Source organism: Equus przewalskii, chromosome 3 (genome assembly GCF_037783145.1).
Source record: "Equus przewalskii isolate Varuska chromosome 3, EquPr2, whole genome shotgun sequence".
Lineage (NCBI taxonomy): Eukaryota > Metazoa > Chordata > Mammalia > Perissodactyla > Equidae > Equus > Equus przewalskii.
Genome location: NC_091833.1, coordinates 111,831,175 through 111,843,853, shown reverse-complemented (window position 1 = coordinate 111,843,853; position 12,679 = coordinate 111,831,175). Strand labels below are relative to the sequence as shown.

At 40.6% G+C, this 12,679-nt stretch overlaps 1 protein-coding gene across 3 annotated transcripts in view; it reads right to left on the bottom strand.

The window, feature by feature from the left end:
• Positions 1–12,679, bottom strand: part of CLNK (cytokine dependent hematopoietic cell linker) — a 154,859-nt gene that overhangs the window by 41,663 nt on the left and 100,517 nt on the right. For all 3 annotated transcript variants that reach the window (XM_008518825.2, XM_070613237.1, XM_070613236.1), the window contains one exon: positions 11,277–11,322. In XM_008518825.2, coding sequence (XP_008517047.1) covers positions 11,277–11,322 — 46 coding nt within the window. The remainder of the gene's footprint in view (positions 1–11,276; positions 11,323–12,679) is intronic.

The following is a 12,679-nucleotide window of genomic DNA, read 5'->3' as shown; positions in this document are numbered from 1 at the left end:
GTGCCCAGACCACAGGGGGTCTCGTAGGCTGTGGTAAGAACTTTGCCTTCACCACCACGCATCTTTTTTCTTCTTCCCAAAGCCCTAATACATAGTTGTATATCCTAGTTGTAGGTCATTCTAGCTCTGGTATGTGGGATGCCATCACAGCATGGCTTGATGAGCGGTGTGTAGGTCCATGCCCAGGATCCAAATGGGCGAACCCTGGGCTTCCAAAGTGGAACACGAGCACTTAACCAACTGGCCATGGGGCCAGTCCCACCATGCATTTTTTTTGATATACTGTCCATGTGTCCTGTGTCTTCATTATAATGTGAGATTTTGTCTGGCATCATTTAATACTCCCCCCTCAGTCTAAAAATTTTGTGTATGATGTTATACACAACAGCAGCAAAAATCTCTGAGGGTTTCAGCTACATCAAATGTAGCTCCTAGCAATAATTTATGCCATGAAGCTTCTCTTATTCATTGCTTAGATAACTGAAATGCTACAAACGAAGAGGTACGAGGGAACTTAGGGACTTCAGAAGTGGGAAAACTGGATCAAACAGGCAAAGTAAGGTGTCATACTGTCATACAGCTGTGATGATAATTCAGATAAAATCCAGCCAGCTTTTTTGGAGGGCAGAAGGGGCCTTGTTTAATAAAGTCATAACAACTCAGGTATTTGAGATAATGGAAGAGGATGAGATTTGGAGCTGAGTTTCTTGAGTTTCAATCTTGACTCTGCTACTTACTACAGGCAGGATCACAGCAGATGCTCAATAAATATTTATGAAATAAACATATTGGTTGAGAAACACCTGAGTTTTCTCGTCCGGAAAAGTGAGAAATGGTTATTCATACTTCTTGGGAATTCCTGTTTGGAATAAATGAGTCAATGCACTTCAAGTACATGGCCTTTGAATGTGTACCCACTGTTACTAGTATTATCGTGTAATGGAAAACTAGAGGGAAAGTGGCAATTTACCTTCCTGATGAAGTACACAAATATTCTCAAATGCTGTGAAAAGTTCCCTATCTGTCACACAGGAAGACCCAAACAGTTGTTCTCTGAGGTCTTCCGCATCTTGAAATTCAAGAAAGCAGTTTCACGGGGAGGAGGCTGGCATGCTCGCCATCTGGTGGCCATCTGTGTAATGAGCACCATCTGCGCAGGGAGCGTCCTTATCTGCTCTTCAGTCTGCCACATGATAGATTTCTCTTCCGCTGCAAAATTATTGCCTCTTGGCAGGTAATGTAGTGAGGCGGGCACAGCATGGCTGTGGAATCTGTGGGACCCAGTTTGACTCTTACCTCCATAACTTATTAGGGTGAAAGTACGAAGAAGTTGCCAACCTCATAGGGTTCTGTGGCGTTAAAGCAAGACCTCCTGGAGAAGAAAGTATCTCAAGATCTGTTTGTGGCGTGTGGGAGCAGCTTGTACCAGCTTACAGGAGCTGGTTGTTACATATTTTAGGGATTTTGTGGTGCAGTTTTTAAACACAGCCAGTATTAAAAAATAAATTGTGTAAACGTACACTTAAGTTATATCAAAAACAAAGGTAATACATCCTCGAAACTCATGACTTCCTAATTATTTCACTATATCTTACTATTATCTTTGCTGTTGAAGTTATTTAGCTCTATAGTGTCAATGATGGAAATACTACGAAATGAGATCTCTTCCTAACTCTGTGTTTGCTGATCATATTGGTACCTTGAAATCTGCCATAGTGAGAGTATTTACACCATAGAAACTGGCAAATGCCACAAATCTTTTGATTTATTGTTTTGCTGCTTGTCTGAAGTTAAGAAAGTGATGGAGAAAATGTTACTAAAGCAAATTAAATTTAAAAATGTGTTGTGTCTGTACATGGTGCCATTACTCTGTGAAAAGAGGAAAATTAGGGGCCCCAGCCCAGTGGCGTAGTGGTTAAGCTCTGTGGTTGGCTTTGGCGGCCCGAGGTTTGCAGGTTTGGATCCTGGGTGCAGACCTACACATCATTCGTCAAGCCATGCTGTGGCAGCATCCCACATGCAAAATAGAGAAAGATTGGCATGGATGTTAGCTCAGTGACAATCTTCCTCACCAAAAAAATAATAAATAAATTTTTTAAAAAGAGGAAAATTGAGGAAATATAATTTCATATTCGAAAACTATTACAGACTCAGCTAAGAAGTTGTTCATGTCATTATATCAATTGCAGCCATAGTTTGGCTACAGATAAAAAACTTCGGAAAAAAATCAGCAAAGCACTCTGTGAAAATCAATTGTCTATGTGGAGTTTATGATAGAGGGTTGTGTGTTTTACTATTATTTTTAAATCGTATGCTATACATCCTTTTATCAGTAAAATTTATGGTCATATATACATGTGTATGCACACATTTTTTCTTAAGATGCAACATTTTTCTTTAATATGTCTATGGTGAGCATAATTACTTTCTTTTTTTCTTCTATTTTTGCTGAGGAAGATTAGCCCTGAGCTAACATCTGTGCTAGTCTTCTTCCACGTTATATGTGGGTTACTGCCACAGCATGGCTGACAAGTGGTGTAGGTCTATGCCCAAGATCCAAACCTGTAAACCCATGCCACCAAAGCAGAGCATACTGAACTTAACCACTATGCCACTTAACCACTATGCCGTGATTACTTTTTTAAAATAAAGACTATTTAGGCTTACAACAAAATTGAGAGGAAGGTACAGAGGTTTCCTATAAACCGTGCTCCCTCCCCCACCTACAAGCATCGCTTCCCCTATTACAACATCACTCACCAGAGTGGTACTTTTTTTACCAAGGATGAGCCTACATTCACACATCCTAATGACCCAAAGCCCATAGTTTCTGTAAGGGTTCACTCTTGGCGGTGTACATTCTGTGGGTTTGGACATGTGTATAATGACATATATCCACTATTATAACATTATACAGAGTATTTTCACTGAAAATCCTCTGTGCTCTGCCTATGCGTCTCGGTCCCCAGCCACTCATCTTTTTACTGCCCCCATAGTTTTGCCTTTTCTAGAGTGTCATATAGTTGGAATCATACAGTGTGTAGCCTTTTCAGACTGACTTCTTTCCCTTAGTAATGTGCATTTAATAACCATGTATTTTCATGGTTTGCTAGCTCATTTCTTTTTAGCACTGAATAATGCTCCACCATGTGAATGTATCATGGTTTACTTATTCATTCACCTATTGAGGGACATCTTGGTTGCTTCCAAGTTTTGGCAATTATGAATAAAACTGCTATAAATATCCGTGTGCAGGTTTTGGTGTAGATAGAAGTTTTCAACTCTTTTGGGTAAATACCAAGGGGTATGACTGCTGGATCAGATGGTAGGAGGATGTTTAGTTTTGTAAGAAACTGCCAAACTGTCTTCCAAAGTGGCTGTACCATTTTGCATTCCCACCAGCAGTGCATGAGCATTCCCACTGTGCCACATCCTCGTCAGCATTTGCTGTTGTCGGTGTCTGGATTTTGGGCATTCTAATAGGTGTGTAGTGGTATCTCATTACTGTTTTAATTCTCATTTTCCTGATGACATATGATGTGGAACATCTTTTCGTATGCTTATTTGCCAACCGTATACCTTCTTTGGTGAGGTGTTTGTTGAGGTCTTTGGATAACAGTCCTGTATCAGATGTGTCTTTTGCAAATATTTTCTCCCAGTCTGTGAGTTGTCTTCTTATTCTCTCGATACTGTCTTTCACAGAGCAGGAGTTTTTAATTCTAATGAAGTCCAGCTTATCAATGACTTCTTTCATGGATCATGTCTTTGGTATTGTATCTAGAAGAGGTATCGCCATACCCACGGTCATCTAGGTTTTCTTCTATGTTATCTTCTAGGAGTTTTATAGTTTTGATTTTTCACTTAGGTCTATGATCCAGTTTGAGTTAATTTTTGTAAAGAGTGTAAGGTCTGTGTCTAGATTTATGTTTTTGCATGTGGATGTCCAGTTGTTCCAGCACTCTTTGTTGAAAAGACTATCTTTGCCCCATTGTATTACCTTTGCTTCTTTGTCAGAGATCAGTTGACTGTATGTGGGCTCTCTGTTCTGTTCCATTGATCTATTGTCTGTTCTTTTACCAATACCACACTGTCTTGATTACTGTAGCTTTATAGTAAGCCTTGAAGTCGAGTAGCATCACTCTCCCAACTTTGTTCTTCCACATTTTTTTCAGAGATCTGGTTGTTAAACATTTACCTCTTTGCCAGTAATCCGGTTTTGGCATTTCTACTAATAAGCTGAGTGACTTAATACAAATTGTTTGGCTTCTCTGAGCTTTGCTATCTTCATCTGTGATTTACGTTGTTGAACAAGAAGATATGTAGGATCCAAGAATTTGTTTCTTGGTAGAAGGCACAATGACATAAGAGCGTGAACACAAATGGGACCTTTGAAGTCATTCAAGTTGGGTTCTAATCCCACCTCTATCACTTACTGTGTAACGTTGGGCAAGTTAGTTAAATGTTCTGGGCTTCAGTTTCCATGACTGTAAAATGTAGATAATGAAATGTAGTTCTTTGGACGGTTAGGATTAAATAAAATAACACTTGTTTCTTACTTAGCTACCATTCAATTTGTGTTCAATATATACAATATCCTTTATCTATGAAATCAATACTGTCAGAAATAGACCATCAGTGTAACGTTCCGTAATTAGAGAAATAGGCTTTGTAAAAACTTGGATAATACTTGGCCTCAATCATAGTATCTATTATGTCTCAGAGTTTTATGATGTATGACAGTGAACCATTAGGATTTCATATACTAATGATTAATTATGGAAGAGTCCAAGGAAGCAAATTATGATCCAAGTGGTTAATGTATATTTGACAAGCCCTGTTTAAGAAACCTCTCCAAGTCTGTTCAAACTTTCAGAAATTAATTCCAGCAATAAATTGCTGAAACCATTCTTTGGGTTGAGCGAGGTGGGATTAAGTTAGGCAAAGCCAGTGATGTGGGAGGGACCTACCTGCTTTAACAGCTCCTCAAATGAGGTCAGAAAATATGATTTCTTAGGACATGCACTTCAACGTCTACTTGAACATGTGCTTGAACAGCTGCATGTTGAGGTTAGTAATGGGTGTGGGATAGAAGCATCTTTCCAAAACAAGCCTGGGGAGACATCTTTTCTGCTGACCTGGGTGTCTTAGAGAATGGAGGAAAGGCGGGCAGGCAGGGTGAAGTGAAAGACCAAGACTTCGGGGGGATGACACGGGCAGTGCGGTGGGTGGACTTATATGAATGAACCATATCCATGGATTCACAAAATGTTAGAGCCCACTGTGTTCTATTATGTTTCTACAGATGGGATACTAACGCCCAGCGTGGCAATATCATTTGCCTAAATTTAGAAGCAGAGACAAAGATGGGGCCAGAAGCAACCTAGGCTTCTTGACTTGTCCCTCCACAGGCCCCCACATAATGGGCATGCATGATCGAGGGTCACAGGCTTGTCTCTAGGTGGACCTATGACGCCCAGCAATGCTTACCTAAGACACTATTCAAATAAGCTAAATTTCAGAGTTAATTTAATAAATATTTTCTATGCACTCACAACGTGCCCAGCACGGTGCTATGTGTTTGCTATGGGAAAACAATGTTTCAAAAACTCTGGTCTTTGTGATTGAGGAGTCTAGGTTATTTTTATATCCATCTATAACACTTATTTTGTACACTAAATACTGAAGTAGATAGAGCATGAGATGGTTTCAGCCTACAGAGAGAGTCAGGAAGACATTCCAGTGCTGGGAGAGAGGCAGAGGGTAAAGAGGGAGGAAAGAATTTTGGGGATCATTTGTGCAGTTCAATCCCTTTGTGCGTGGTCCACCATGTGTCAGTAACTGTGCTATAGGTTTTGTGTACGTTATCACCTTTAAAACAGACAAATATCTCATGATGTAGGTGCTATTTCCTCCACTTTATAGATATAGAAACTTGAAGTTGGAGAGGTTAAGTTCCTCATTGCAGATTTCATAGTCGGAAAGCAGTAATGCCGGGACTGGAACACACGGCTCCTTGCCCGCCAGTCCAACATTCATACAACCATATTTCAGCTGCTTCTGAGTACCAAAAATAGTGTTTAAGTTCCCCTGAGGCCATCGTCTCACACCTCAGTCCAATGCCCCTTTCTCTGGGAAACCTTCCTGGGAGACACAGTTCTCTCCCGGGGTAGAATTAAGAATGCACTTTTTTGAGTTCCCACAACTTTATTACAGACCTGGCCAGACTGAGGGGTCCTCGTGGTCTAATGTCTTATGTGACTCAGTGCCCTGGCACAAATTAATTTCAAACAAACTAAGCTTCTACCCCAGCAGTTGTCACATGACCTTGTAACTCCCCTGTTTTTAACTGCTCTGTTTGGGGCTACTTTATATTTCTCTATCAGAAAACACATGTGCTACATCGAGCAGTTCTCAGACAGCTTTCCTTTTCTCTGAGCCTTATTACTTTCTCTGCGTGGTGGTGAGACAAAATACCATCTTGTAATCCCGTGAATGAGTCATTTTACAAAATTCATAACATTAACTTCAAACTGAGTATTACATCAATGCCTCTGTTGCCTTTGAGCCACTGGTTGTGTCTGAAACAAATTTACATCTAAAATGGTAAGAGAACAATCAAATTTATTTCTGATCACCTCTGTGGCCTAAATAAAGCATGTTATTTTTGTTAAGGATATGATCTATAGGATGCCAAATTCCATCATTTTTGCAATGTTTTGTGTTGCTGTGTTCCGCCACTAGGGGACAGTGTCATCCATCATTTCATTTCTTTGGCGCTAAACTTTGCACAGTTCTGGTGAGTGGCTATCAGGGAACAGGAGAGGGAGTTTGCAGGATGAATCTTTGATACTGGCAAACAGAGTAAAACCCTGGAAACATTGCCATAGTTGACAGAACGCTGGGCGCTGGTCTAGGCTGTCTGCTGGCTCTGTGACCTTGAGCACACCACTTCTCTTGCTAAGCCTCCTTGCATAGAAAGAGGGAGTTCAACCAAATTAACTCTAAAATCACCTCTGATTCCAATTTCTTTGGCATCTAAATTCATCTACAAGCAAACTAGCAGAAAGGTCTTTGGATGGCATTATGTGGAATTCTATTTTGTTTCTTTTCAACCAAGCTCGTGTCTCTGGATATACACATTCGGTCACCTATGCATAATTCCCTCTTTCTTTTTTTGGATAGTTTATTATATTTCGTTATAAATTCATTCTTGTATATGGTATGCTTGTCACCTCACAGGTAATTGGTTTAGAGTTTGTGCTTGGTTCATATCTAAGGCAAAGAGAAATTCATTTTAGCCTCCTTTATTCTCAGCATTAAGAAGCTAAGCCACACCATATTTGAATATTACAGGTATGCTCATCTGAAAAGAAGATAATTTCCTCTGGATCTGTGGTTGATGCTAATGATTCATTGCAAACAATTTATTCTATATATATACTTTGCCCCCAAATAAAACTTTTATTCATTTTTAGGAATAAAAAAAAAGTCAAGCTTCAGGGAAGACAGGTTCTTGAAATTCGACAGTTTCCAGATAATGTCAGAATATGATCACAAGAAAAATGACATGAAATGTACATTAACATAAATCTATAACTGCTCAACTTGATGAAAAATATCACCATAAAATTCTGCCGTTACTGAACCAACCGATATGTTTTTTCTATGACATTTTGTGAGAATGAATAAATTATCTGAAAATGCGTTAGCATCAAAAATACAGAATTTTGTAATAAACACATAAATCATTCAAGTGTTTTCCAGAAAGATGCCTGATCCTAAAAATGGGGGTATTCATATTAATTTCCCCCCTTTCAGCTCCCTTCTGTGTACAGTAACTCAGAGCTCTGGGTGGTAATGGAGAACATCAATTATGGAAGTGTGGGAAGAGAAGACGTAAAGAAAATAGCTCTTATTGAAGAAGTTTTCCCCACAACCTTCCTCATTCCCTACAAGCTCCAACTTCTGCAAGCCTTGCTTTCCCTGAGGTCCTCTTTGTATATGGCCTCAGTCTACACTGGGGTCTACTTTTAAAAAGTCATATTTTTGTAGCTGTGGTACACCATCTATCAGGTACCCATATATAGGGGATGTTTCCCCTATAAAATTGACAGCACTAACTTAACTCTGAAAGATATGTCCTTGTTGCGCTCCTTGAGGAACTGGTTTGCTTTTTTTGTTATGGGCAATTAATATCACATAAAGAAGCAGGATCTCTTCTTTGCTTAGACTACCAGGAAGCTCAGAGGCAAACCAGTTGTTTAATATTAATAGAATGTAGTGATGTGTGCCTAAGATTCCTGAATTTTATCTTTATTTTAGTCATATGTCTATCTAGATTTTCCCAATGATTTTATTTTCTTCTATTTTATTATGCAAAACTTTGTTAACTACTCCAATATCTTTGTGAGCTGTGGCCAAGTATAGATAAATATATGGGTAGATAGTTGTGACATTGTGATTTATAATAAGAAATATATATTTGGTCTTTGTCCCTATTTCTGACCCAGAGCTCCTAAATCCCTTGGAATTTCCTAAGTGATGAGAGCTATAAAAGTGTCTTTTGTTATGTTAAGCAGGTGACTTTTGGTCCACTCCTGAGGATGGGGCTGGTTCTGGTGGAGCCAACCCTGTGATGAGAGGGTGGGAAATTTCAGTCCTCCATCCTCTCCCCCCCCCATGCCCCACCCAGGGAGAGGTGAGAGTATTGAGAGTGAGTTCAGTCCCCCTTGGCTAATGGTTTAATCAACCATGCCTGTGTAATGAAGCCTCCACAGAGATCTAGAGGGACAGGGGTCAGAGAGCTTCCGGGTTGGTGAACACCGGAAGATTTAGGAAGCACCGAAGCTCTGTGCCCTTTCCCCACACCTTGTGCCATGCTTCTCTTCCATCTGGCTGTTCCTGAGTTGTATCCTTTTATAATAAACTGGTAATCTAATAAATAAAATGTTCTTGAGTTCTGTAAGCTGCTCTAGCAAATTAACTGTACCTAGGAAAAAGGTCGTTGGAACCTCTTCTATGGCCGGTTGGTCAGAAGCACAGGTGACAACCTAGGCTTGTGACTGGCCGCTGAAGTGGTGGTGGGAGGCAGTCTTGTAGGACTGAGAGCCCTTAACTTGCGGAATCTGGTGCTATCTCTAGGTAGATACTGTCAGAATTGGGTTGAATTGTAGGACACCCAACTGGTGTCTGAGAAATGCTTGGCAGTGTGGGGGGAATACCCCCCCCCCATGTTGGAATTGGGATTAGAACCATCTTTATAGGCAAAAAGACATAATGATGTACAGAATAATAGTCAATCAAAGAAGTGAAGGTGGAGTCTGCACTGAACTATCAAGAAAAAGAGAGAAGTTGTGAAATCCGTTTCTTGTCTGCTTTCTCCCCAGGACTCATTTTTCAATGAATGCCTATGAAATTTCTATTATGACCTAGAACATTTATACAGTCATGTGTCACTTAATGATGGGGATGCATTCTGAGAAATGGGTCTTTAGGCAATTTTGTCATTGTGTGGACATCATAGAGTGTACTTACAGAAACCTGGATAGCATAGCCAACTATACCCCTAGGCTATATGGTACTAGCCTTATGGGACCACTGCCATGTATGCAGTCCATTGTAGACCAAAATGTTGTTATGTAGCATGTGACTGTGTATCAAACGATTATGGTGTGATCTGGGATCCCTCTGTCAAGAGGCATGAAAATACTTCCTCTACATAATTCACCTGGTGTTTCTAAGGACTGAATACGTCAGTTAACGGAGGAGAGCTTTGAATCAAGTGCTGTGTACATCAAAGGTATTGCCATTTTTAAGGACTGAAGAGGCACTATATGAAATCTCCCCTATTTTGGGGTGGTTTAGGAGCGGTATAGAAGGAAGATAGAGAGGGATCTGTCAGGCTGTGCAGGATGGAGAGGACAGGTGGACTAGGAAATGGCTGTTGTTTCCTGACTCTGCTAATGCAACTGAATTGAATAGTCATAAAAGCCCTGCCCATTCTGCATTTTAAAGAGGAGGAAAGTAAGACTCAGAAAAGTTTGGTATCTTACCTAAGGTCACACAGCCAGGGAGTGGAAGAGCCAGGGTTTTTGCTACTCTCATTGCTCCTTCCACCATGCTACCTGTTATGAGTATCTTCTCTTTGCCCCTCCAGGTCCATCCTCCACCTTCTCCACCCTGCTTCACTCTACTCTCCATCCTGGGGGACCAAGCAGCAGTGACCAACATGGGCTGCCCTGCCCTCTTGTTTCTGGTTGGGTTCAGCCATTGGGAAGTCCCAGCAGGAGATGAGAGGGAGGCTGAGCATGTATTCCCGTGGCTCCCCTGCTGTGAGATCCACTTGGGGTGGTGGTGACCCTTGACCAGTGGTCGTTTCTTCTCTCAAGGTGATGTGCTCCTTCTAATTTTCTGTAACTATCCCTTCATCCACTCGGGCCTGGGGTGGTGACAGTGCCACTGCTGTTCATCCCAGTTCCCGCGCCATCACTCGTTCCTCCACTGCACCCCACACACCTAGTGAAAGTTCCTTTGTAAATAAACTTCCTTAAATTATCCTAATTTGGGTGTTCCATCTGTTCCTGTTAAGACCCTAACTATTACATTTTCTCATTAAAGAAAATGTGATATTGGTATTATGTTATAGACATTAGACTCATAAAAGATGAATTTGATATGTTTCAGTTATTGGGGAATGTAAATCATGGGATTGTCATCTTTTCCAATTGGACATTGTAAGAGAAGATGGGGGCGCAGGGGAAATGATGAGAGAAGCTATAATGTATATGATCCAATTAAATTTCTTTGGCTGTCTGCCATTTGTGCTTCCAGCACTACTGAAATTGATTATTTCCTTTCAGCTTCCTACCTGTATTTTCACCTCCAAATTGAGTTGCTTTGCCTAAAGCGTTAGAATATGTTTTCATATTAATTAATCAATGTTTTAAAATTAGATTTCTATCTCGTGATTTTACTGGGGGTGTGCTTAGAGAAATAACTTAATAATAGATTTAATACAATATATATGTTTCAAAACAATTCTTTTCTGAAATTGCACAACACACAATATGAGTTTTCACAATGAATTCCTTCATCAATAAGGTAAGGTGATAAAAAGGCATAAGATGCGCAAGAGTATTTCCAAAATTCGTTATTTCGTGAAGGATAATTCAACAGATCACCTTGTTTAAGAAAATCCATGACCACAAGGAAAAATGCAAGAGGATCTTGGAAGCAAAGAAATATACTTATGTTTCAAACTTTTGACTTGACTTTACCTTTAATGTGTTGGCTTCTGATGTCCTTGGAAATGGGTCTGTCCACCTGTAGAAGACAATGTGGCACCGTTATCTCTTCAATTGTGACTATGATACCATATAATGTCCTGCCACTTTGTATGGTTAGATTCCTAAGGATAAAGGCATAAGTCCCTGGACTCATCATTCTTAGAGGTCGCCATATGTTCATGGTTGGCAGTTAGTCAATATGTGTAAATATGTGTAAATACATGTCCTGCTGTGCCAGTGACAAGTGTAGTGGCCTCAGGTGGTATTTGGCATAAAATGCTTGGGTTTGAGATCCAATCCTACCGCTTATTGCTGTGAAATTTTGGAAAGAGATTTGCCATATTACGTCTTAGATTTTTCATCATTTTAATAGGAAAAATACTTAGTCAATTCATGTCATTGAGTTATTATGACAATCAATATACATGATCAAGTACATGAAAGCTATCAAGCAGGCAGATCAGAGTGTGGCCTCGTGTGGATGCCTGCTTTGGGATTTCACCTCCATCCCATGCTGTAAGAGAACATGGCAAGTCGCTTAACCTTCTGAGCCTCAGTTTCCTCATCTGTGAAATGGGAGTAAGAAAAGGTACCTCATGAAGGTGGGAGGATTACATGAGTCACACCATGCAACGTGCCTAGAACAGCGAGTGGCACCAATCAATTTGAATAATTATTAGCTGTCATTATTAATATTATTAAGGGCATCGGCAAACTATGTAGGGCTATACAATGCTAGACATGAGGATGAAGAAGATAGTGAAGACATCATAAAGATGCCCAACGCCTTTGAAAGCCTTTAAGTCTAGATCAACACGGAGTGTAGTCTGTGATGGGTAATTTTATGTTTCAACTTGACAGGGTCGCAGGGTGCCCAGATGTTTGGTTAAATATTATTTCTGGGTGTGTCTGTGAAGGTGTTTCTGGATGAGACTAGCATTTGAATCAGTAGACTGAGTAAGGCAGATGGCCCTACCCAATGTGGGTGGGCATCATCCAATCCCCTGGGGCCCTGAAGAGAATAAAAAGGCAGAGGAAAGAAGAATTCGGTCTCTCTGCCTGACTGAGCTGGGACGTTGGTCTTCTGCCCTCAGCCGAGATTTTCATCATTGGCTTTCTTGGTTCTCACGCCTTTGGATTCAGACTGGAACTTACACCACTGGCTTTCCTGGCTCTCCAGCTTCCAGATGGCAGATCATGGGACTGAGCCTCCAAAATCACTATTTTATTTATGTGTCTATGTCTGTATGTCTCTATCTATCCACCGTCTCCGATGTTTCTAGAGAACCCTGACTAATACAGGGCCTTAGTGTTACTCTTTATTGGCACCAAGTTGAGGTGGCCAAGGTGGATGTGGGCGAGGGTCGTTGAGCCTCCTGTCACCTCTTACTTTC